Source organism: Hyla sarda, chromosome 6, assembly GCF_029499605.1.
Source record: "Hyla sarda isolate aHylSar1 chromosome 6, aHylSar1.hap1, whole genome shotgun sequence".
NCBI lineage: Eukaryota > Metazoa > Chordata > Amphibia > Anura > Hylidae > Hyla > Hyla sarda.
Genome location: NC_079194.1, coordinates 273205790 through 273232028, shown reverse-complemented (window position 1 = coordinate 273232028; position 26239 = coordinate 273205790). Strand labels below are relative to the sequence as shown.

The 26239-nt window shown below is 43.7% G+C and overlaps 1 protein-coding gene across 9 annotated transcripts in view; it reads right to left on the bottom strand.

The window, feature by feature from the left end:
• Positions 1-479: 479 nt before the first annotated feature.
• Positions 480-26239, bottom strand: part of LOC130277758 (transmembrane protein 272-like) — a 38625-nt gene continuing 12865 nt past the window's right edge. For 5 of the 9 annotated variants that reach the window (XM_056528501.1, XM_056528498.1, XM_056528500.1 and 2 more), the window contains exons 2-7: positions 17544-17616; positions 17335-17367; positions 15129-15188; positions 14880-15056; positions 9356-9510; positions 480-649 (exon numbers count right to left, since the gene is read on the bottom strand). In XM_056528501.1, coding sequence (XP_056384476.1) covers positions 587-649; positions 9356-9510; positions 14880-15056; positions 15129-15188; positions 17335-17367; positions 17544-17598 — 543 coding nt within the window. In that variant the 5' untranslated portion in view covers positions 17599-17616 and the 3' untranslated portion in view covers positions 480-586. Of the gene's footprint in view, positions 650-8176; positions 8294-9355; positions 9511-14879; positions 15057-15128; positions 15189-17334; positions 17368-17543; positions 17617-26239 lie in introns of those variants that run through there. The other 4 variants (XM_056528504.1, XM_056528505.1, XM_056528506.1 and 1 more) reach the window with 2 other exon arrangements.

Genomic DNA, 26239 nt, shown 5'->3' with positions numbered 1-26239 from the left:
CTTGATAATTTGCATGCTGAAGTCATTCAGAGAGGTAAAAATAAGGTAGGGTAGTGAAGAGATTTTTATATACTTTGTTGTTTATAAATCTATTTGTATGTGTTGTGTTCGATCATTAGACAATCTCCTATGCGTTAAATTGTCTAGAAACATTTGCTTCTATCTGGATCAGTGTTTCCCAACCTGCGGGCCTACAGCTGTTGAAAATTCTGTGATCATTAATCTCTGCATTTAGGAGGTTACATGACTGACAGCAGCGTCATCGCTAATGTCAGCCAATGAAGGCGAGTGCCGTATAGCAGCCAACACCGACCATCTATGTCAGGTTAGCTGAAGAATATTCCCCCATTGTTCTCTGCTGTTCACAATATTTTAAATACGACACTGAACAATTTCTGCCATTAATTATTTTTCTTGACTATCTGGTTAAATTTATAGGGTTATGAACAGAAAGGCAAAATATTGAAAATTGCTTTATTTCAGTAAACTTATTTTGTACAAAAACATTCTCTTTCTTATTAGAATTTTCTTTTTCTTTTTTTGTAATTATATTCCATACGCATACATTTATTTTATTTATTGTATTTCAAAACTGCTCCGGGGTAAGAGGTGCCTTTTCCACATCAATTTGAATTGCAACTTTTGCAGCCTGAATGTAGAAAAAAAAAAATAATAATAACTTAGTTTCCAATTTTTATTCATATATGCAGAAAATAGTCATCTCAAAAATCATCATACAGTTATATATATGTGTGTGTGTGTGTGTGTGTGTGTGTGTGTGTGTGTGTGTGTGTGTGTGTGTGTGTGTATAGCACTCAAGAGCAATTTAGGATTCTTAGTTTGGCAGATGCCCTGAGCACAGGACTACATTTGAATTTCCAATGAAACCTGAGAACTGATAATTGAACAGGATTAAGAAAATATGACTGCACTTCCAAAAACAGTGCAATGGGTTATATTGGGTGTGATTAACAGACTAGAGCTAAGCTGCAATACAATACTCAACCTGTGTACAAATGTGGTGCTGTTTTTAGAATGGCCATGTTTTTCTAATTGTGTACTGATAATTTAAAATGTATGTTTACCCTTAAATATCAATTAGGATTTATTTATTTTATTTATTTATTTATTTTTTTTACACTGTTCACAAAAAAAAAAAAAAGAAAAGGGGAACACTTAAACAACACAATGTGACTCCAAGTCAATCACACTTCTGTGAAATCACACTGTCCACTCAGGAAGCAACACTGATTGACAATCAATTTCACATGCTGTTGTGCAAATGGAACAGACAACAAGTGGAAATTATAGGCAAGTAGCAAGACACCCCCAATAAAGGAGTGGTTTTGCAGGTGGTGACCACAGACCACTTCTCAGTCCCTATGCTTCCTGGCTGAGTGGTAGCATGAGACAGAGTCTACAACCCACAAAAGTGGCTCAGGTAGTCCAGCTCATCCAGGATGGCACATCAATGCGAGCTGTGGCAAGAAGGTTTGCTGTGCCTGTCAGGAGACAGGACAGTACATCAGGAGATGTGGAGGAGGCCGTAGGAGGCAAACAACCCAGCAGCAGGACCGCTACCCCCACCTTTGTGCAAGGAAGAGCACTGCCAAAGCCCTGCAAAATGACCTCCAGCAGGCCACAAATGTGCATGTGTCCACTCAAACGGTCACCCCATGAGGGTGGTTTGAAGCCCGACGTCCACAGGTGGGGGATGTGCTTACAGCCCAACACCGTGCAGGACGTTTGCCATTTGTCATAGAACAAAAAGATTGGCAAATTCACCACTGGTGCCCTGTGCTCTTCACAAATGAAAGCAGGTTCACACTGAGCACATGTGACACACGTAACAGAGTCTGGAGATGCCGTGGAGAACGTTCTGCTACCTGCAACATCCTCCAGCATGACCGGTTTGGCAGTGGGTCAGTAATGGTGTGGGGTGGCATTTTTTGGGGAGTGCGCACAGAAGTAGCCTGACTGCAAGAGGAAGGCATTGATGCTATGGACTGACCCGGCCGTTCCCCAGACCTGAATCCGATTGAGCACATCTGGGACTTAATGTCTCGCTCCATCCACCAATGCCACGTTGTACCACAGATTCTCCAGGAGTTGACGGATGCTTTAGTCCAGGTCTGGGAGGACATCCCTCAGGAGACCATCCACCACCTCATCAGGAGCATGCCCAGGCGTTGTAGGGAGGTCATACGTGCACGTAGAGGCCACACACACACAAACTACTGAGCCTCATTTTGACTTGTTTTAAGGACATTACATCAAAGTTGGATGTAGTGGGGTTTTCCACTTTGATTTTGAGTGTGGCTCAATATCCAGACCTCCAGGTTGATACATTTGATTTCCATTGATAAGTTTTGTGTGATTTTGTTGTCAACACATTCAACTATATAAAGCCTAAAGTATTTCATATGATTAGTTAATTCATTCAGATCTAGGAGGTGTTATCTTAGTGTTCCCTTTATTTTTTCAGCAGTGTATATTATTAGTTTCCGAATTGCAAGTTGATCAATTAATTGTATTTCTACAAAAGAGTTCATGAGAAAAACATTGAACTCAAGAATAACAAAGTATGCAGCAATGGCAAGTGGTGTTGATGTTGATGTACTAGAGTCATGTCAAAAGTTTTGATCAATGGGGGGTCTGGGTGTTTAGACTTCTAGAGATCAACAAACAGCTGGCAAAAGCGTCCTCTCTCTGGTCCGTACCAATGTCAGGAGATGGACTACTACAGAAGTCTATGGGACAATCTCCAGGAGATGGGGACAGAATTGCTCAGCCATGCACTTCTCTCCACTGGTTCTAGTGATAAGTCAAGGGTCTGAACACCCACACTCCAGCCAATTAAAACTTTTGACATCTCTCTAGAAAATCACAAAGAAAAAAACAGGACTGACAGCATCAAAAATTTGGGCAAAACCAACATGTTTATCGAGTCAAAAAAGTACGTTGTGCATCCTAAAAGTGCAACATTTCGACCTAAGTATAGGCTATTGTCAAGCTCTAAGAGAAGGTTAACTCCCATCAGGAGATATGTCCAGCACTCACAAAAGAGGTTTTTAAAAATATATATATTTTCCGTTTTATTTAAATCCATTAAAATGCCCTTGTGGACTACAAAAATAGTAATAAAAAAACCAAAGCGTTTAAATATATATTTTTCAAGGCTTCAAAAAGACTTCTCTTTTGGATGTTGTTGTCAGGATGTAAGATAAATGGTCTGAATGACTTTGCATCATACTGCCTCATATTTGAACATACGTTCTCATGAGTGAACCCACAGCATATTTCACGCTGCGGATCTGCAGCTAAAGGTCCAATGCATGGTAGCTTTACATGTGCCTGCTCGGAGCGGCATTATGCCGCTACGAGCAGACACATTGAAGCGATGTGCGAATTGCCACGCATGGGCGGTGTACTCGCACACATAGCGGCTGCTCCCCCTGCTCCATGAGCTAGGCCAAGAGCTGCCACGATGTGCGAGTGAACTCCGCATGCGCGCTGTAACTCGCACATCGCAGTGTGTCTGCTCGTAGCGGCGTATTGCTTCTCCAACCAGTCACATGTAAAACTACCATGCAGCGGTCCTTCATCGGCACATCTGCAGTGTAAAATACGCTGTGGGTCCGTTCATGTGAACGTACCAAAAATCTATAAATATGCAGTGGATTTAAACAGATTATTTTAAGGGTGTATTCATATACATGGGAATCGCAATTGCAGTTGTAAAAATAGCTTTTGGAGATCCACAATAGCAGATTTTACAACCTAAAATCCACAGAGCATCTGGTGTGCATACAACCTAAAAAAATATCTGGCCACAATTTGATATACTTGGAAATTTGAACCTATAAACACAATATAATGTTAAAAAGTGGAGGTTTATTTCTTGCTGTCCTGTGCCATGTATATTGAAATATAAATGAGCCTAGCAGAATCCATTAAACTTGAGCAGGGAAATGCAACTGTAAGGTTATAATGTTTGTTATTATGAATAATGACTTGCAAACATAAAATGTACTATGGAATTAAGGATATGGGGTACATCTAAGGGCTCATGCACAGGGCTATATTGTGGCTACATACAAGCTACAAGTAATCTACGGGGGCCTCCTCAAACTCTGTATGCCTCCAGTTTTCTATGGAGACTTTAATTACTACACAGGTATTATACAATAGGACATAAGTTAATTTGTTTCTGTAAAATACTCCCATGTAAGCAAACAGGTCCAGCACCAAGTCCAATATAAGCAGCTTTTTAATTTGATCTATGTATAGAACAGCGACAGAACAGCGCTGGCGGGTCACATCATTTGGGGGGGGGGGGGGGTGAGAAAATACCGTTATATACCGTGGAACCGCCGTAAGTTAAAAAATACTGTGATACGCATATTTGGTCATACCGCCCAGCCCTCACATTACAGTATGCACGCACACCATACACAAGTTATTGTAAAAGAGTAAAGAGAGCAATCAAAGTATTGCTGAAAACATGGCAACAATCAGAGTAAAATAGCTTAAGTCTACTAACACATCAAAACACTCAAGTCCTGCATATTGGAAAAATACATGGATTGAGTCGTCATTTATATTAATGTACAAAGAATATGATTACAAAGATCGAAAGAATATCAAAGTATACTGGATAAATATATTTATAAAATGTCACATTTGGGGTGTGGAGTAGTGCAGCCCTGATGCTAGCAACAAACCAAGTCAGCAACTGTCTGGCAAAAAAGGTGAAAATATAGCAAACACAGTTGAAAAAAAACAAGCCAAGAGTCAGAAACCTAGAGGGCAGCAAAAGTACAAAAGGAAAAGGAATTATCAGGTCACAGGCAAGGGTCAGGTACAATCAGAAGATCCAGATATAAATGTTAGTGCAGGGAAAAGACCACAAACACAGGCAAGGTGTAACAGGCTGACTAAGGAATATATAGCCCACCTAAGAAGGGCATATATATAGAAGCCAGTATGTAATTGGTTCTTTGTCCACGCCCCCCTTGACATAAATTCCGATATTTTTTTTTTTATTCAAGTTTGCATGCAGAGCATCTAGACCTACAACATCTAATTAAAACAAAAAACAAACTGTTTGTGTGAATCATACCTTGGAGTTACCAGTCCTAAAATATATACAGTGGGGCAAAAAAGTATTTAGTCAGCCACCAATTGTGCAGGTTCTCCCATTCTTAAAAAGATGAGAGGCCTGTAATTTTCATCATAGGTATACCTCAACTAAGAGACAGAATGAGAAAAAAAATCCATAAAATCACATTGTCTGATTTTTTAAGAATTTATTTGCAAATTATGGTGGAAAATAAGTATTTGGTCACCTACAAACAAGCAAATTTCTGTCTCTCACAGACCTGTAACTTCTTCTTTAAAAGTCTCCTCTCTCCTCCACTCATTACCTGTATTAATGGCACCTGTTTAAACTTGTTATCAGTATGAAGAAATCTGTCTACAACCTCAAACAGTCACACTCCAAACTCCACTATAGCCAAGACCAAAGAGCTGTCGAAGGACACCAGAAACAAAATTGTAGACCTGCACCAGTCTGGGAAGACTGAATCTGCAATAGGCAAGCAGCTTGGTGTGAATAAATCAACTGTGGGAGCAATTATTAGAAAATGAAAGCCATACAAGACTACTGATAATCTCCCTCGATCTGGGGCTCCATGCAAGATCTCACCCCATGGTGTCAAAATGATAACAGCGGTGAGCAAAAATCCCAGAACCACACGGGGGGGGGGGGGGGGGGCTAGTAAATGACCTGCAGAGAGCTGGGACCAAAGTAACAAAGACTACTATCAGTAACACACTGCGCTGCCAGGGACTCAAATTGTGCAGTGCTAGACGTGTCCCCCTACTTAAGCCAGTACATATCTGGGTCCGTCTGAAGTTTGCTATAGAGCATTTGGACGATCCAGAATAGGACTGGGAGAATGTCATTTGGACAGATGAAACCAAAGTAGAACTTTTTGGTAAAAACTCAAGGAGAAAGAATGCTGAGAAAGAATGCTGAGTTGCATTCTGTGAAGCATGGGGGTGGAAACATCATGTTTTGGGGTTGTTACTCTGCCAAGGGACCAGGATGACTGATCCGTGTAAAGGAAAAAATGTATTGTCAGATTTTGATTGAACCATCAGCAAGGTCATTAAAGATGAAACGTGGCTGGGTCTTTCAGCATGAAAATGATCCCAAACACACCGCCCGGACAACAAAGGAGTGGCTTTGTAAGAAGCATTTCAATGTCCTGGAGTGAGACGCACATCATCTATGTGCATCTCAGCTACAGGGATGCATTTTGGCATCATGCATTATATGTACTATATATTTTTCCCTGTACAGCCTTTATTTTTGTATCTGTTGACTACCTCCTGAAGTATCCCGATGTTATTTAAATGGGGGGAAACGCATTGAGAAAGCTATAATATTAGTATCTGACACATTTATGTTGAACACATTTTTTTGCACTGTTTTATCCATTTGTAAATTTGTAAATGGTGATGCATCATCATTAGGGCAACTATATTGTATGGTCAGATAGGGGGACTTAGGGTCCTATAGCGGACAGCCAACGTTTGAAGTGGGGGCTCATCCTCCACTGTTAGGCAGGGTAAGTCTAGGAGTAGGGTGTTAGGGACAGTAATCTGATTATCTTGCTTATTACATGCACTGTTCCCTTACCAGAATGTGTTATGCTGCTAACTCCTGCTGTATCCATCTGCTCTTCGTCTCTGCAAAATTGACCATTTATGTTATCTACTTTTTATTTGAGTGGTACTTGCTTATGTGTTTGATCTGACCATTGCTCTTTATTGTACATGCGTTTGTACTGTACTCAACATATTGCCCCCCCTTTTTTTTACATATCATTTGGGGTAATTATTTACTCTGAGTGTGGTTAAAGTATATTTCTAGGTGATCATTGTACACCAGATAACACGCATATATTTATTTGTACTTTTTGCACACCATATAAACTACCAATAATAGCCTCATTATCACATATTGGTGTTTATATTTTTAGTAGGATATCATTAAAGGTTATATTTTAAAAAGGTATTGTGTTTTGTATTAGTTAGTAAAATTCAAAGTCCTGGAGTGACATAGCCAGTCTCCAGATCTCAGCCCCATAGAAAACCTTTGGAGAGAGTGGTTATTCAGTGTTGCCCAGCAACAACCCCAAAACATCACTGCTCTAGAGGAGATCTGCATGGAGGAATGGTCCAAAATACCAGCAACAGTGTGTGAAAATCTTGTGAAGACTTACAGAAAACGTTTGACCTCTGTCATTGCCAACAAAGCGTATAAAACAAAATATTGAGACGAACTTTTGTTATTGACTAAAAACTTATTTTCCACCATCATTTGAAAATAAATTCTTAAAAAATCAGACAAATGAGATTTTATGGATTTTTTTTTCTCATTATGTCTCTCATAGTTGAAGTGTACCTATGATAAAAGTTACAAGCCTCTCATCTTTTTAAGTGGGGGAACTTGAACAATTGGTGGCTGACTAAATACTTTTTTGCCCCACTGTACTAGGGGATGAAATACTTTTGTAAGTCCTTCGTATGTTCTGCTAAACCTTTGCAACTCTATTGTAAAATACATTTCAATTTACCATTCTGAAAAAGGACAGGTAAATACTTGTTACTTGTTTTATCACAATTCCTGCTATATGATGTGCAAAACCCTCTTTTATGTTCTATTTGTATTACTGTCTTTGTTGCACAACAAAGACTCCCTAGACATATTTCCCTAGACATATGCTCAACTTTAAATTTTTTAGCCACTCTAAGACAACTTTGTATTTAAATTCTTAGCTTGTTGCTGATACATGTCAGGCTCTGAGCCGGCCCACTTTGCTCATATGTATTCCCCTGTAGGTAATGCACAAATCATGTGAGTAGGATGACAAGATGACACTTCCAATATAATGTAGCCTAACTGGGGTTTTTAATATAAGATGGTAAAAACACTTTTCTCTGTCTCATCACCCATCGATCTGAGGTTGAAGGACACTTTTTGTCAACACAATTATAACTTGCCATGACTAAGGTCTTGTTCATACTGCTGATGTGCTCTACTAAAGGGAAATCCATTGGTCAGACTGTTGGCGGGACGGGAGTTGAGCAAAGAAAAAAAAATTGTGCATGTTCTATTTTTTTTTTTCTCCTGTAAAATACTGCCCACACGATGAACCCCATTCAAGTCAACGGGATCCGTTAGGACCCAGCAATGTCAGTTGTGCTCCGACCTGTTCATGGTCTGTTTGGTGCAAAAAGAAAAAGAGCTGATCAGACCCTGAACGGCATTTTGAACCAAAACCTAGAACAATTTTTAATATATTGCATGCTGAATAACTATATTTTATGTATGGATTCAATGTAAGAAACTGCAATATTGTATGAGAGGTACATGCACAGTCTGGAGCTTGACAAGATGCTGTGTTTAAAGGAGTACTCCAGGGAAGTATATACATATATAAGCCACCACACTACCTGGATATGTTCCCTGTAAACCACCCTGCCTCATATGCATTGCTCCTGTGGCCCCTGTTGTCTTCTCTGGCTGCTTTATATACTTTGTCATCTTTTCCTCCCCTTGCCTACATCTCCCAGCAATCATTGCAGCTCTGCTCTGCCAGCCCCCACCCTCCTGCTCTGAGCAGCATTGAAAGGTTCAGTATGTGATTGGCTGAGGCTGCACACACCTCCCAGTTCTCAGCACTAAAGAAAGCACTGGGCTTCATGCCCCCTCCCACAGACTTGCATAGCGGGGGCGGGGGGGTGACGTCACACGGGGACCGAGTTGTGACGTCACTATTCTCCGGCCCCATGGTCATCCACCCGGCTGTTTGTGTGCTGGCACTGTGGCGTGCAGCTCAAACAGGTGGGTGGCGAATACAAGATTGCGGGGGTCCCCAGTGGCGAGACCCCCACGGTGAGACATCTTATCCCCTATCCTTTGAACAGGGGATAAGATGTCTCAGGGCTGGAGTACCCCTTTAAACTCTGGTGCCTTGGAATCTCTACACGACATTCAAAGCTGATCATAGATTACAAACAGCTGAATAGATTCTGAATGGGGAGAAGGGAAAAAAGCCACTGTCAAACTCCACTGATGGGTGCATCTCCTTGAGAACAAAAAGATCAGGCATATTCAAGTACAAATTTCAGACCCTTCTCTTTCCCAACATCTGCGGTCAAGAAAGAGATGGGAGACCACCATACACATAAGATTGACAGCCAATCCCTACAAAATTGTCAGGTTCGGCCAACTTAAATGTGAATACATGAAGTAATCATTATTTTAGAGAGAAGCACTTACCAGGAAACCTACACAACATGAGCACAGGCAGACAATTACTGATATAAAGGCTAGAAAGATATATTGAAATATTAGGGCCCCAAAGGCAAAATCAAAGACAATTTCATTGCAGTCTCTGGAATCCTCTTGATAGATAGTAAACACCCAGATGCTTCCTGGAATGGAAAACAGTATCAATAAGATTGTTACACGATGACACTTTATATACTTGACAAGTTGTTGCATGCTTTTGTAAATTGTTCCCAGGTGTAAAGTGTCATTGTATTATTATTTTAATATATATCAGAAACCAATTATCGTATAAGTGTTCATGGCCTATAAAATGTTACTTTAAATTGCATATTGTATAGTGTTGTGAGAAGGGTGAAGCGGAATAAAATTCTTTCAGCTTAATGCATGTGTAGTAGAGGTGTAGAGACGTTTAATTTATTTGTCCATACTTAGTAACAAACCATGTACGGTAGAATCTCCCAATAGCGGACAATCACGGGGAATAAAAAAGTGTCCACTATTGAGAGATGTCCCCTATTGGGAAAAAGGCTAAAAATTCCTCCTAAATGACGGAATACTGTCCTGTACTCACTCCAGAGTGTAATTACCATATAATCTCCCAGTGCCTTTTAATCTCCCCTTCTCCCCCCCCCCCCCGTAGAATTTCATACCCCCTTTTATACCCTGTGACATCTTATTCCCCCGTGCATTGTGCCAAATTATCCCCCCTTACCCCCTGTGCCACATCGTTTCCCCTTGATCCCCCCTCCCTGTGCCATTTCATTCCCCTTCATTCCCCCCCCCCCCCCCCCACATGTCTTTATGAAGTGGCACAGGGGGATATAGGGGGAATGATATGGCATGGGGTGGTAAAGAGGGGGTGATGAATTTGCACAGAGGGCAATAAAGGGGAATTAAATAGCACAGGGGAGGATTAAGAGGAAATGATGTGGCACAGGGGGTATTAAAGGGGGGGATGATTTGGCACAGGGGAATAAAGTGGCACGGGGGGAGGTCAGGGAAGGAGGGAGGTGAATGATGTTGCTGGCAGACATACAGAAGCAGGAGACTACTATTTAAATATCAGTCTTCTGCTTCTATGCTGGGGCTTCTGCAGTGGGGTGTTACTGGGGTATTGGCTGTACCCCCTGACAGTAGCCTTGTGTACAAGGTAGGGCCGATACATAAACCTGGTTGTCCTCTATTGGGAGTGTTTTGTCCCCTAATGGTAGTGTTTTGTCCCCAATTGGGTGTGTCCGCTATTGGGAATGTCCCCTATTTGAAGTTTGTAAATACATTAAGTCTTATGGGACTCTACCGGGGAATTGAAAACTGTCCGCTATTGGAAGGTGTCCCCTATTGGGAGGTGTTTACTAAGGGAGATTTCACTGTACACCAAATACAATACCTTAAATGGTCACAGTCATTTTAACAAACCTTTACAAACAGCAATACGAGCAAATGAGAATACCTTAGTAATAAATTAGACAAAAATGCGGTCTGTGGTCAGTTCCTTGTGTAGATATGGAAAGTAGTTTACAATCACTCACATTTGAGATGAGTCCATAGGGAGAAGTATGTCAATCAGCAGCAGATTGAGAGCAGAAAAATTCATCCAAATTAGGAACTTGTGCAGTACTGGTCCTGGCTAATTCATAGCACGGAATTACATCTGGTAATAACAAAAATAGAGTCTTATTTATAGCACACATCAATGTGTTTCTGGCCTGGAATAGGCCCTTCATCAGGAAAGTGCATCTTGCACTTGTACTCATGCACTTTCCTGATGAAGGGCCCATTCCATGCCAGAAACTCGTAGGTGTGTGCTATCAATAAAACTATTTTTATTATTACTGGATGTAATTCCGTTCTATGAATTAGACAGGACCAATGCTGCAGAAGTTCTTAATTTTGGTTAATTTTTCTGCTCTCGTGCCGGACTAGTAAAGTCCCGGTTCCGAAGGATCGCAGCTGCAGGACCGGGCATATGAATCTTTCATGTAAGTGCACAAAGGTGTTGTGCTCTTACTGCGACTGCATGGGGTAAGTGCAATATCATCTCACCAGCTTGCTCACTCATTTAACATATTTCACTAGGGGCATGTGCCTTTTTTTTCTCCTATTTTATAGCCGTCTTAATCAGCTGCAGATAAGCATTACAGAACACTGGCACCTTCAGAAAATGCTTACCTACATATACCTACCATTCTAAACCCCTTATATACCTTTTTTTTTCACAAGAAGTAAAATAAAGGACATTTCTGATTGAACATCGACAAGATTTCCAGATTTCAAGTCTGTTATTATGTTTATCTTGTTACTAATGGTCAAGCAGGTAATAAATCACTAAATAGTAATTCATTAATTAAAAGCTGCACAAATAATATTACTGCCAAAGTGGTTTAATTATTATGAAAAACAGGAAGTGACTTTTAGAATCAATAGCACCTTAAAATCTCCTGCCACTGCTTTTATTGTTCTAAGCACACAACTTTAGTAGCTATACCAATATTGTGCATTTATATAAAAGGGGTATTACAGTGCCCCCAAAATGTTCATGTAATGCTGGGGCTGTAGAGAAGAGAAAAAAAGAAAAGTTATACTTAATTATCCTTGATCTCCTGCAGGTCCAACTGCAGCTCCCATTCAGTACCTTCCAGTCCCCTAATGCTCATCCTTCTGCCTGCTTCCGAAACGAAAGGTTGAAGCAGGACCTGTCCACTTAGCCAATCGATGGTCGCAGTTGTGTTCTGTCTCGGCCAGTGATTGGCTTAGCAGACAAGTAATGCTCCTGTGGTGACCCAGTACAGAATCACGTGTTCTTCTATACTTTTGCCCATCCTGTGAGGCAGGTGCTGCTTCAATGTCCGTCTTGGGCCCACTTTCCTCAGATCTCTCTATAATGCATTTTATAATGTAATGTATGAGTATTTTCTATGTACTTGTTAATTTAAATATCTTGTTGTTAAGGGCCTTGTTGTTAAGGGGAGTATTCAGAGGTGAACATGTGACTTATCTGTCCAATGGGAAGGATCTAAATTGTCCCCTTACATGCTGAAGTTAGAGTTCAGAGTTCAGTTCTACTACATGCCGAGGTACAGTTTGGTGAGGAGTGAAGTCTGTTTGTGAGGTGGATCTGAGGCCTAGTCCAGCAACCATGCATCAACTACCAGTTAACCTCAGTACCCAGGTGAAAGTCAAAGCCTTGCGGTAAACCTTACAGTCTGAAGATATATTCAAGTCAGCAAGTTAGTCAAGTCTAAGTATCTACAGTATAGTGTGGGCTGTATACAAGTCAAGTCAGTCATATACAGCACAATCAACTATAAGTCCCAGCAAGCCGATAAGCTTCCCAAAGTTCACCCTGCAACTCCTTCACGCTAATCTGAGCTGTAATGGATTGTACCATCTTTCCAATCTCAGTAAAGAAAGTCGGTTAACAGTAACCTTGCGTATTAGTGAATATTTGCCCCATGCCTGGCACAAGTGAAGCTGGCATGCCTCAGGTGGTGTATAGGTAAACCACACCCTGGCGTCACAAGACTGTTAATTACACATTACCCTCATCCGACACCACACTCCAACCTCTCGTTTTGGAAGCGGCAAAAGCGAAGAGTTTCAGGGGACCAGAAGGGGGGGGGGGGAAATCAAGGGTAGTTAAGTAGAGCTTTTTTTTTTTTTAAATGTAAAACTACTTCAATGGAGACCTGCAAGAGCTGCTTTTGGCGACCCGACAAGGTTGGTTATTTGTTTTCTGTTGTTTCAGGGAAAAGGTTTGGCTGGCAGTAACCATTGCTTAGCGAAGTCCTTTTATTATTATGTTATTGCACAATGGTAGATTGATAATGAATACCAGTGATGATAAGAAGAGAAAACATAATTAAAAGGGGTACTCCACTGGCAAGCATTCGGAACATTTAGTTCCGTACGCTGTGTGCGCGCTGCAGAGGTCTGCCATGCCCCCTTGTGATGTCAGGCCATGTCCCCTCAATGCAAGTCCATGGGAAGGGGCGTGAAAGTGTGCACACAGCCTTTGGAGCTAAATGTTCCAAACACTGGCCAGTGGAGTACCCCTTTAAGGCCACTTTTACATTTTTTTTATCCGTAATACTTAAATATTTCGCAGATTGTAATATGGGGCTCTCATCTCTACAGAGAAGGATTAAAATACAGATGCATCCACATTTGATTCGTATTTAATGCCAATTGCAACAGTATGTCATCAGTATTGTATCTGATTTTCAAAATTTTGTTTAATTTCCTGCCTAGAATTTACCGTTCAGAAATATATATGCAATGCTGAAGAAGTACTTATGATGTAAACATGTGAAACAAGCCTAGGGTGAACAAATCTCTGTTGCACCTGTCAAAAATAAAGAGTGGCGCAATTAAAGGGGTTCTCCGCCCCTAGACATCTTATCGCCCAATAGAAAAGATAGGGGATAAGATGTCTGAAGATGGGGGTCCCGCCGCTGGGGACCTCCGCGATCTCTCCTGCAGCACCGATGCAGGGGACGGAGTTTCGTTACGTTAAGGCCACCCCCCTCAATGCAAATCGTTGGGAAGGGGCGTGGCGATCCTCGCTCTGTGCAGCTGAGAAACAGGGGTGCTGCAGAAGAGATTGCAGACATCTTATTCCTTATCCTTTCGATAGGGGATAAGATTTCTAGGGGCAGAGTACCCCTTTAACATATGGTTTACACATGATAATGTAGAAAACACGAAGTGAAAACAAACAGCAGGAAGGAGAAATTATTTGGGGGAGATTTATCATTGCCTTCCTAAAATTTTATTGGCTGAGAAATTTTGTGCAATTTCAAAATAGACCACTTTGGCAAAAGTGACGTAACTCAAATGCAAAAGAGGCTGTGAAGTGGCTGCATAAAGACACATATTGATAAATCTCCCTCTTTGTGGTGTAAAATTAAGGAAACTATGAGGATATGATCAGGGCTCAAGTCCTGCAGGAACTCATGGGAACAGAGTTCCTGCACTTTCCCATTAGCAGGAGTTCTGCAGGACCAGCCCTTAGAGGGGTACTCCGCCCCTAGACATCTTATCCCGGGGGTCCCGCCGATGGGAACCCCAACAATCTTGGCTGCAGCACCCCAGACATCCAGTGCACGGAGTGAACTTCGCTCCGTGCCGAATGACTGGCGAAGGGGGGCAGAAGATTGTGACGTCACGGACATGCCCCCTCAATGCAAGTCTTTGGGAATGGGCGGGATGGCTGTCATGCCCCCTCCTGTAGACTTGCAATGAGGGGCTGTGGCCGTGACATCACGAGCCTCCGGCGCTGCACCCAATGCTCTAAACGAATGCCGGGTGCAGCAGGGAGAACGAGGGGGTCCCCAGCGGTGGGACCACAACAATCAGACATCTTATCCCCTATCCTTTGGATAGGGAATAAGATGTCTAGGGGCGGAATACCCTTTTAAGTGGAACTATTGGGTGAGTTCCCACACTTTTTTTTTCCCCAGGACTTGACCCCTGGATATGATCAAAATAAAGAGAATATATGAATGTACTTTACCTGCAGTAAACCAACAGAATGAAAAGAGGCACAGAAGCACTTCTAGGCCAAATGTTAGTTTCAGAGCAACCAGTTTCAGTATAAACAGCACAATTCCAAATAAATAACTGGTACCAGCCACGATCAGATAGATGGGAATTTTGGGCTCTGTTGAACACTCATGGATGTACAAAGACCCTGCACATAAAGGATAATTTGGTTAGCTAAAATCCACCATTACAGTGCTGATAATCTATGATAATGTATTACCTATAACAATCATGGCTATGCTGAATAGTATCCATATTACGAGAAAAAAGATATATGAACCTGAAATGAAACACACACGTAAGTAGTGGACATAATCAACAATAAGGGCTAAGAAAAGCGAAGTATTAACTGGATGGAGATCGCACCACAGGCCCTTTCTTTCTGTTCAGGGGCAGCCTCCTGACGTCATCTCAGCACCTAGTAACACAATAGCCTTCCTAACAGGAAGACTACCCCTCCCCCTTCACCCATAGCTACACCACCAGTCCAGTAGTAGTGAGGTCGGCACTGTAGATAATATGGTACTTGTGGACAGCATAGACAAAATCACTGGAGAATGTATCTGGATACTCAGTAGTTGTCTTCAAGAAAGCTTTGCTTTTTATTTAGGCAAATCACAACAAACATGTAAGTGCAGCAAGCCTTCCGGCATAAACGCAATTGAGAAAGGCGATTTTGCTGGAACACGTGCTGTGTTGTTTGTTGTGACATGCCTGAATAAAAAGATGATAACTACAGAGTGCCTGAATTCATTCTACAGTGATTTACACCACCACTTCTCACTGTAGTCATACAACCATTTGTGATAAGCTGAGGATGAAAATAAGTCTCTTTGTATGTTAGGGATACTAGGCTGGCTGGTTTTCAGTTCGTGACGAGGTAGTAGTTCAGGTGTAATGTGATGATGGTGGTTGTAGTCTCGACAATTCCAGTTATCACTGCTCCAAAGAAAGCAATTACCTGTATGAAAGTCCTGGAAAAATCAAGCACCTCAAAAGCCATTTGATACACGATTGGGCTCAAAGGCTTATGGAACTCGGGATCACTACGGCATGCGGGACCTCTGTGAGAACCTGGCTTGTCCTTCTCATTTGTCTCAGGATTCACTAAGCTGTAGACAGGTAGCTGACTTCCTATGCTAGTGTTGTTCCAGTAAGAGTGTGTACCGCCAGAGTCTTCATGGGGGCAGTCCGTGGCTATTTGCAGAGCCTCTCTCCCTAACCTACATTCCTTGTGTATAGCTGAGATGGCACTGACCTAAGGGCATTCAGAAAAGAGAACCCCGACACTAGTCCATCACGGAGACTGATATGGCATGGAGGATTCCTGTGTCTTCATCCAGTTGCCAAAGGGCTCTTGCCTAAAAGTGCCACTTGAGTTATGGTTCTACCTCAGCAGCAGGTTGCCGCTGTGTCTGGTGGGAACAGATATACCCCCACTGAAGGTGTGAGGGTAGCAGGCTTGGAGATAGTCCCCCATGAAGGTGTTAGGGAGCTGCAGCAACATGATTTACCCTGTCCATAGGTCTGGTTTAGACTAACTACCATGTGCTTTTGGGTCCCTCCCTTGTCCCTGGGGAGTAGGGTGGAGACAAGACTCACCCTCGCTTTCTGTTGGCTGAAGGGAGACATGTGACCTCAAACCCGCTTTTACAGATAATTCTGGTTGCTCACATCAACCCTTGCATTACATTGACAGATAGAATGCCTAGAACAAATATATACATATTTTAAAACACCCTGTCCACTTTTAAGAAATTTTTCTCACTCCTGACTACTTGCTGTAGTCCCAGTTTATAACCCTGTGAAGTGGGAAGCAGCCATCTTCACTCCAGGCCAACTGGTATGTTCAACCTTTCCACTCCATAGACTTAAGTTGTGGAAGAGTCAAGTTTGAGTGACAACCAGGGAGTAAGACATGTGCTGGCATGCATGTCACCCGGTTGTAACTTACAATGGCAATGACTTCTAAAGTGAGACATGGTGTGATCTAAACTTTTGACATGTCTGGACAACATGTCAAAAATGTATTAAAATGACGGTGATGCTTTAAAGTCAATTCTTTAAGTGTATTTTTTAAATACGTGGTATTAGTCTTGACTTATTTCATGATGCATAAATAGCATAAAAAAAAAGCCCTGGCTTCCATTTATACCCTTCAATAAGGTCACAATTAAACATGGGGTTAATTAGGGAATTACTCCATTGGGGTGGTTTCATTCTAAAAGCCTGGGACAGCACAAGTTATATATACGCCCTGAGCCCAACTCAATATATATAACCTGTGTATAAAAACAACTGTAACGGAAAGTGGACACAGTTTAAAGAAGTATTTTAGAGGCAATTGTGTGCTACGAAAAACAATTATTTACATTTATCCCCCAGAATTTTTCCATTCCCATTAGTCCTGAGTCTTTTAAACTTACTTGCAGTGCCTGAAGTATCTTTACCAGAGGATTCTGAAACAAAAGAACAGGGATATCAGATCTTAACATTGGTTTGGTGTCTTCCACACGACCAGATTTATATTATATCTTATTTATGTTCTGAAAACAAGGGCTGGATTGTCAGATGCTGGATTAAAGAAATGTACATTTTTACATTCTCTATCTAATCTTAAATCATATGTAATCACCTGAACTAGTTAAAGTCTCTTCTTCTCCATCAGAATTTCTTGAAGAAACATCCATCGTTTATATTCTGAAATGCTAAGAAAGTTTATATAGTTATTTATGTAAGAATCAAAGTCTTGATTTGTTGATATAATACAATGTTTCTTTTAAGTCATTTTTTTATTAACAGTGTAAAAAGTTCATTAGAAAAAAGTTTACAATGAAATAAAATCTAATGACAAATTTTAAATAGGCACTGTTGTTTCAAAAAGTCTTTTTTAAAGAGCCTAACCTATGTCTGGTGGGGGAACCACAGCAATTCACAGTAAAAGCATGTTGTAAGTTTTCATGCATGGTTCTCAACCACGTGGCATTCACATCTTAACCTGTGTGTGTGAATAGGCCCTGGGGGAAATTTTCTTAACTAACAGGAGTTTTCTTCTATGCCACTTTGACACCAACTACCTCTCTGGCCCAGATGTCTTCTCCCTTCTATCCAAAATCTCTGTCAGCGATATCTTCATTCTCATCCCACTTTCTTAAACTTTTCCTTGAGAAAACAGATTTAATAAATTTCCTCCCATCTTGATTCACCCCCAGCCCGATCTATCAAGCAGAGTTAATGTCTCCACTCTTTCCCAAGTCCGCTTTCTTGGGTTCCACTCACTGTTAACGTGACTGAACTAAACTACTGATACATGCCCTCATCATCTCCCACTTGGACTACTACAACATCCTCTTTTGAGGCCTTCAAGCAAACACTTCTCTCCCCTGCCTCTCCCCTCTGCCAATCCCTTCATTGGCTAGACATCATCCAATGAATTCAGTGTTCCTGTCCATGTCCTTTGAAGAAACAGATTTTATTTGCATCAAGAGCTGGATCCTACCTTTTGTGTGTTTACATCTAAGTAGTGTACTATTTTGTATTTGTTAATCTGTCAAGGGCCTAGATACTGTGAAAGGACAGCCAAAAGTACACACCTGCTGCTGTTCAATACAAATACTGTTTTAAGCGTAGTGAAACGTATTGTGCTCTCCTCAAATACGCACTAAGTATGTGAGGTGTCCCGGTACCGCATCCTATACGGTATCTATGTATGTGTGGGTCCCCATAGCCAGAGTCCCTAGGACATAGGAATCCCTGTCATTTAATTTAACCCCTTGTCACCTCCATTTCTACTAATAGACCAGTGGTCTATATAAGGTTGATGTAAATATAATGATATATCTGTAAATAAATGGTTAATTACCTGTGCCATAGCGTTGCAGGAACTGCGGGTCATGTGACTAGGTGAACTCTATGGTATTAAGCTTAAGGACCTTTGGAGGCCCTGTGACCAGTGGCGTTGCGACCCGGGTGCGGGGGGGTGCGGCCCGCACCGGGTGACACCAACCTAGTGGGGTGACACCAAGACGCTCCGTAGCACCCACACCCCCTCCCCAGCTACACTGACACCCCCCTATGTGCCCGACCGGCCTCCCATCCGTCAGCACACCCCCCTGTGCTGTGTGTGCGGTGCACCCGTCCGTTAGCAACTCCCCCCCCTTTCAGTGCGCCCGTCCGTCATCACGCCCCCCCCCCTCACCTTCACCAGTACTGTGCCCGGCCTCCGCTCCCACGTCTGCGCCGGCCTGACGTCACACCGCATGGCCGCGCAGGGGGACGTCAGTTACGTCACTCGCATTGCGCCCGGTGAGAAGGATCGCTGCGCTGGATGGGTGAGTGTGTGTGTCTGTCTCTATCTATGTTTGTGTGTGTGACTCTGTGTGTGTGTGTGACTGTGTGTGTTTGTGTGACTCTCTGTGTGTGTGTGACTCTGTGTATTTGTGTGACTCTGTGTGTGACTGTGTGTTTGTGTAACTCTGTGTGTGTGTGTGTGTGACTGTGTGTGTGTGACTGTGTGACTCTGTGTGTCTGTGAGTGTGTGTCTCTCTGACTGTGTGTGTTTGTGTGTGTGTCTCTCTGTGTTGTATGTTTTTTTTTTTTTTATGTGTGTGTGTGGGTGTGGGGAGACTTTGACGCATTGTGGGGAACCTGCAAGGGAACCTGCGGCCTAATGTGGGGAGTCTATGCTACCTAATGTGGGGAGTCTATGCTACCTAATGTGGGGAGTCTATGCTACCTAATGTGCGGAGTATATGCTACCTAATATGCGGAGTCTATGATACCTAATGTGCGAAGTCTATGCTACCTAATGTGGGGAGTCTATGCTAGCTAATGTGGGGAATCTGTGCTACCGAATGTGGGGAAACTGCTACCTAATGTGGGGAATCTGTGCTACCTAATATGGGGAAATTGCTACCTAATGTGGGGTAACTGGTACCAAATGTGGGGAATCTATGCTGCCTAATGTGGGGAAAAGATGCTACCTAATGTGGGGAAACTGCTACCTACCTAATGTGGGGGAACTGCTGCCTACCTAATGCTCCTGGCCATCCCCCCCTGGCAGTATCACCCCCATCATCCATCGGCAGGATCATCCCCCTGGCAGTAGCACCCTCATCATCCGCCAGCAACTACCCCCCCCCCCCCCATCAGCAGCACCTCCATCAGCAGATCCTGATGGTGGATGATGGCGGTGCTCCTGATCCTGCCGATGGATGATGGGGGTGATACTGCCAGGGGGGATGGCCAGTAGCACCCTCATCATCCTTCAGCAACACCCCCCCAGTAGTAGCACCCCGATCATCCACTAGCAACACCACCAATACCCCCCTCCCGTGGTAATAGCATCAGCTAACGGATGTTGAGGGATGTTACTGCGGTTGTGGTATTATATTCAGACGGTACACTGTATGGCAACGTTATATTCAGAGGGCGCAGTTTGTGGTAGTATTATATTCAGAGGGCACAGTGGGTGATAGTATTATATTCAGAGGGCGCAGTTTGTGGTAGTATTATTAGAGATGAGCGAACTTACAGTAAATTCGATTCGTCACGAACTTGTCGGCTCAGCAGTTGATGACTTATCCTGCGTAAATTAGTTCAGCCTTCAGGTGCTCCGGTGGGCTGGAAAAGGTGGATACATTCATAGGAAAGAGTCTCCTAGGACAATATCCACCTTTTCCAGCCCACGGGAGCACCTGAAAGCTGAACTAATTTATGCAGGAAAAGCCATCAACTGCCGAGCCGAGAAGTTTGTGACTAGTTGAATTTACTGTAGTTTGCTCATCTCTAAGTATTATATTCAGAGGGCGCAGTGGGTGGTAGTAATATATTCAGAGTGTACAGTATGTGTTGGTATTATATTCAGAGGGTACAGTATGTGATAGTATTATATTCAGGGGTACAGTATGTGATAGTATTATATTCAGGGGTACAGTATGTGGCAGATTTATATTCAGAGGGTACAGTATATGGTAGTATTATATTCAGAGGGTACAGTATGTGATAGTATTATATTCAGAGGGTACAGTATGTGATAGTATTATATTCAGGGGTACAGTATGTGGCAGATTAATATTCAGAGGGTACAGTATATGGTAGTATTATATTCAGAGGGTACAGTATGTGATAGTATTATATTCAGGGGTACAGTATGTGGCAGATTTATATTCAGAGTGTACAGTATGTGTTGGTATTATATTCAGAATGTACAGTGTGTGGTATTATTATATTCAGTGGGTATGGTGTATGGAAGGTTTATAATCAAAGAGTATAGTGTATAGTAGTATTATATTTAGAGGATACAGTGTCTGTCAGGTTTATAATAATTATTGTTTTCATATAGAGGATGAGAATGCGCTGACATAGTGAGGAGACGTCTGGGCGTCACATTCTACAGACAGAAGTTTTAGCTGGACCAGGCGGTATGTACCATCCGAATTAGATAAGGGAAGACTATAGAGAAGATGTCACTGATATCATTGTGTATTCTCCTCTCTATGTCCTATCAGAGCTGTAGTCGCTTGTCAGTTCTACAGTTATGGTCAGTGAAACTACAACTCCCAGCATAACCTCACCACTGCATAAAGGGGTACTCTACTGGAAAACATTTTTTTTAATCAACTGGTGCTACAAAGTTAAACAGATTTGTAAATTACTTCTATTTAAAAATCTTAATCCTTCCAGTACTTATTAGCTGCTGTATAAGCGATTCACAGGAAGTTATTTTCTTTTTTGATTTCTTAACTGTCTGACCACAGTGCTCTGTGCTGACACTTCTGTCCATGTCAAGAACTGTCCATAGTAGGAGAAAATCCCCATAGCAAACCTATCCTGCTCTGGACAGTTCCTGACATGGACAGAGGTGTCAGCAAATGGCACTGTGGTCAGATTGGAAAGAACTACGCAACTTCCTGTGGAGCATACACCAGCTTATAAGTACTGTAAGTATTAAGATTTTAAATAGAAGTAATTTAAAAATCTGTTTAACTTTCTGGCACCAGTTGATATAAAAGTAAATGTTTTCCAGTGGAGTACCCCTTTAAGTAATTCTGGGAGCTGTATATTTAAATGGTGAAAACTTCTTTAACACTTTCCCATTCTGTGGCAACTGGTATATCTGATTATTATACTGGAATTTCTCACAATGCGCTGCACCAGTGGTGTCTGTCACAACAGGCTAAAAACTTACTGGGGGGAGGTATGGGGGTGACACCATTTTCTACCGCACCGGGTGACACCAACCCTAGCAACGCCACTGCCTGTGACGTAAGCAATCCCATTACTCTCTGTAATGGTGAATGGCAGATGTTCGGACCAATCGGATTCGCCCAGCCCCCTGCCCCTATAAGGGAGCGGCGGCCATGTTTCTCTCTCTTACCTCATGGGCTGTCATAAGAGAAGGATCTGCGCAGCAACTAACGCAGTGAGTTAGGCCCGAGCCTTGCGGCAACGGCTGAACACTTCTAAATCTAGAGTGTATCAATCCCCAGACACTCTGCAGCATCACCAGACCTAATAATACCCCTAAATCCGGACGGATCTGCAAATATCTACCCTAAATTCAGAGACTGTATGAATAGCTCAAGGTCCGCTAACAACTGTCAGTCTCTAAGCAAGATAAGGACTGTTTATATGAGACTGTTACTGTGCCTTGGATACTGCAAGCACTTAAGTAAAGTTGTTCAAGTTCAAGTTCAATCTCCTTGTGGACCTTCAGTCATTTCATGCACCTATCGTTACTGGGAAGGGCAGCGATAGGCCGGATCATTGACTCAGCATACCAGCCCTCAGCCTGGCATCACGAACTATAGGGTTAACATTAACCCCTCATATACCGATACCATACCACCACTACCATACACCCCCCCCCCCCCAAGGGCTACCACATATGTCAGGCAGAGAAGTACCAAGACATGCACAGAGGATTGGCAGAGGCCTAAATTCATCAGGCACAGGCAGAGATCGCAGCAGACTAGGGGCAAGTGGCAGCAGGAGTCGCAGCAATAGGCCTGATCTCCCGGTATCAGCTAGCGGTCGAGCCTCGACCAACAACCCATCTGCCGTCATCGATTGGTTAACGCGGTCATCTACTTCATCACAAATGACATCTGATATCACCAGTCAACAGTCGTGGGGTTCCTCAGACACAACCCTCAGTTGGCATGGCCCGGGAGCAGTCCCTGTGCTCCCATTGCCTCTGTCCTATGCTGTTCCCTCCCCTACAGAAGTATCTTATGCTATGGGTTCAGCTCCACTATTCAGTGAGGACAATCTAATAGAGGACAATCAGCAGCTACTGCACAGCCAAGAAGTGGAGAAGACATCCGCCACTTCCTCCGCTAGGGGGGCAAGCAGTGATGAGGAGAGTGACATGGGAGGCGGTGTTTCCAGCGTTCAGGGTCCTGAAGCAGACACTGTTGGAGGAACCTGAGGAGGACATCAGGGACGTGCAGACATGTTGATGATGATGATGATGATGATGATGATGAAGCTGATCGCAATTAGGAGCCGGGTGCAGAAGGGGCTTAATCATCATCAGGAGAAGAGGGTTGCAGGTTGCCCGTGAGGCAGCAGCTGAGCCAGCAAGGTGGTAGCATCGTTGGCAGAAGTGGAAATTCTGGAGCCATACGTGCCCAGGGAGAGACCACCTACTTCACGGCAGCTTACCTTCCGGGGAGGTAGTGGAACAGGGGTTCCTGGAGTCGGCGGAAGTAGCAGTCAATTAGTGCGGACTGTTGGTGGGAAAATCAGCTATTCGGTGGTGTGCCAGTTTTTCATCAAGCATCCGGAGGAGGTTAACATAGCCACATGCAAGAGGTGTCGGCAGAAGGTGAAACGTGGCCAGGGTCCCAATGTTGGCACCACAGCCCTGCGTCAGCATATCCTGAGCCACCATAAAGCAGCCTGGGAGAACCATGGCTCCGATGTGGTGGTCCAGCCTGTTGCATCGCCCAGTGGCAATTCCCTCTTTTAGCCAACCATGGCTCCACCACCTCAGCCGAAGGGAGCTATATGTCATACCCTCCTTCGGTCGCTGCAGATACTCCTGCTCCTACTACTTTTAGCCATCAATCCATCGGATAAGCCATGTCCAAGAGACAACAGTATGTGCCCATTAATTCAACAGGGCAGAAGCTGAATGTTCTCCTGTCCAAGTTGCTGGTGCTGCAATCCCTCCCTTTTCAAGTGGTGGACTCTGCACATTTCAGAGAACTGATGGCTTGTGCCGAGCCGAGGTGGAGAGTGCTAAGCCGTCATTTCTTTGCAAAGAAGGCAGTACCAGCCCTGCACAATTTTGTGGAAGAGAAGGTGGGCCAGTCCTTGAGACTGTTGCTGTGTACCAAAGTGCACGGCAGCGCTGACATCTGGAGCTGTAACTATGGTCAAAGACAATGCATGTCCTTTATGGCCCACTGGGTGAATGCGGTTCCTGCACAGCCACAACACCAACTTGGACAGGTCACGCCGCTGCCTCCTCCACGCTCTCAGGCAGTTGGTCCTGTGACAGTGTGCGACTCCGCCTACTCATCCTCCACCGTGTCCTCAGCCTCCACTGCACGGACAATTCTCAGTGCCCCTCCAGCATACCATGTGTGCAGGGAGCGAAAACTGGAAATGGGAACCATGGTGACCCACAACGGGAAGAACATTTTGTCTGCACTGCGACAAGGAAGGCTGAACCATGCACCCTGCATGGCACACGTGTTCAATCTGGTTCTCAAGCGGTTCCTGAAGTGTTTCCCCCATTTTCAAGACATCCTAACAATGGGGAGGAAACTTTGCATGCACTTCAGCCACTCGTACACCGCAAAGCCCACCCTCCATGAGCTGCAGCGTCAGAATGGTATCCCCCAACATAGTCTGATTTGCGACGTTGCCACACTTTGGAATTCCACCCTCCATATGTTGGCCCGACTATACAAACAGAGAAAAGCCATCACCGATTTCTTGATGATCCAAACGGATATAGGTACTCCCCTGTGTAACTTCAATGTCAACCAGTGGCAGCTCATATGTAACACCTGCCATTTGCTCGGGCCCTTTGAGGAAGACATATTATTAGTCAGTCGCCAGGATTACAGGATGAACGACGTCATTCCACTGCTTCATTTCCTACAACACATGTTGAAATAGATGGCTGGTCAGGGCACTGGAGACGTAGGGCCTACATCTCATGTCCACATGAGCCCTGTGGGGGCTGAACTGAAGGAGGAGGAGGAGGGTGAGGGGCACAGTGGAGCACAGTTTAGGTTTCGCAAAATGGGCCGTTTTTCTAGTCATCTGACTGGAGAGGAGGAGAAGGAGCAGCCAGAGGAGCTAGAGGGTTATGAGGAAGGCGAGACAGAGGACCCAGACACACCATAGAAGTATGCAGTGGAGATGGAGGCAGGGAGTCCCTCCGAGTCACTTGCACAAATGGCATGATGCATTGTCACCATTCAGAAGTGGGATGACTTCTGGCTCTCAACCTTATTGGACACTCGCTTCTGGCAAAAAATGGGGGCTTTTATTTTTTATTTTTTTTAAACACCCACTGAGAGGGAGGACAAACTGACCTACTACACAGACATCCTACGTAGTCAGTTGGCCGATGCCTATCGGCGTCATTGTCCATCTTCTCGCAGGTCATGGCTCGGGGTGCCTTCTGCGATCACCTTCTACTGCCATGGCTGCTGGGGAGAGGTTGGGGTGGCAGGAGCAGTACCAGCTCCATCATCAGCAGCTGAGTCTACAGTCGCTGATAAGTACCTTTCTTCAACAGCATAGTGAAGCAACTCATCAGCAGCAGGTATACCTGGAGAAGGACCTGAACCAGCAGGTGGTGGCATAGCTTGACATGCCCGTGCCAACACACCTTGAAGATCCGCTGAGCTTCTGGGCAGCCAAACTTGGCCGCAACTAGCAGAGTTTGCCCTGGAAAGGCTGTCCTGCCTGGCCAGTAGTGTGCCATCAGAGCAGGGGTTTAGTGCGGCAGGGGCCATAGCCACCCCAAGGAGAACTTGTCTGTCCACGAAAAATGTGGAGAGACTGACCTTTGTGTAGATGAATCAGGTATGGATCAGCCAGGATTACCACCCACCAATGCCTGATGCATAAAAGTAGATTGACCATGGTGCCACACCAATACTTCACAAATATGGATAGTGCCACACAGATTTAAGGCACTGCTCCCCAATTGCAAACATTCCTCTGCATCAGACCTTTTTTCACCCACCTTTGTCACCGGGTACTGGTATTGCCGCCCACTGCACCACTATGTCACTGGGTCACTTTCAGGACTCCTGATGCTGCTTCTGCCACCTCTAGGCTGTCTCATTCTGCCACAATATA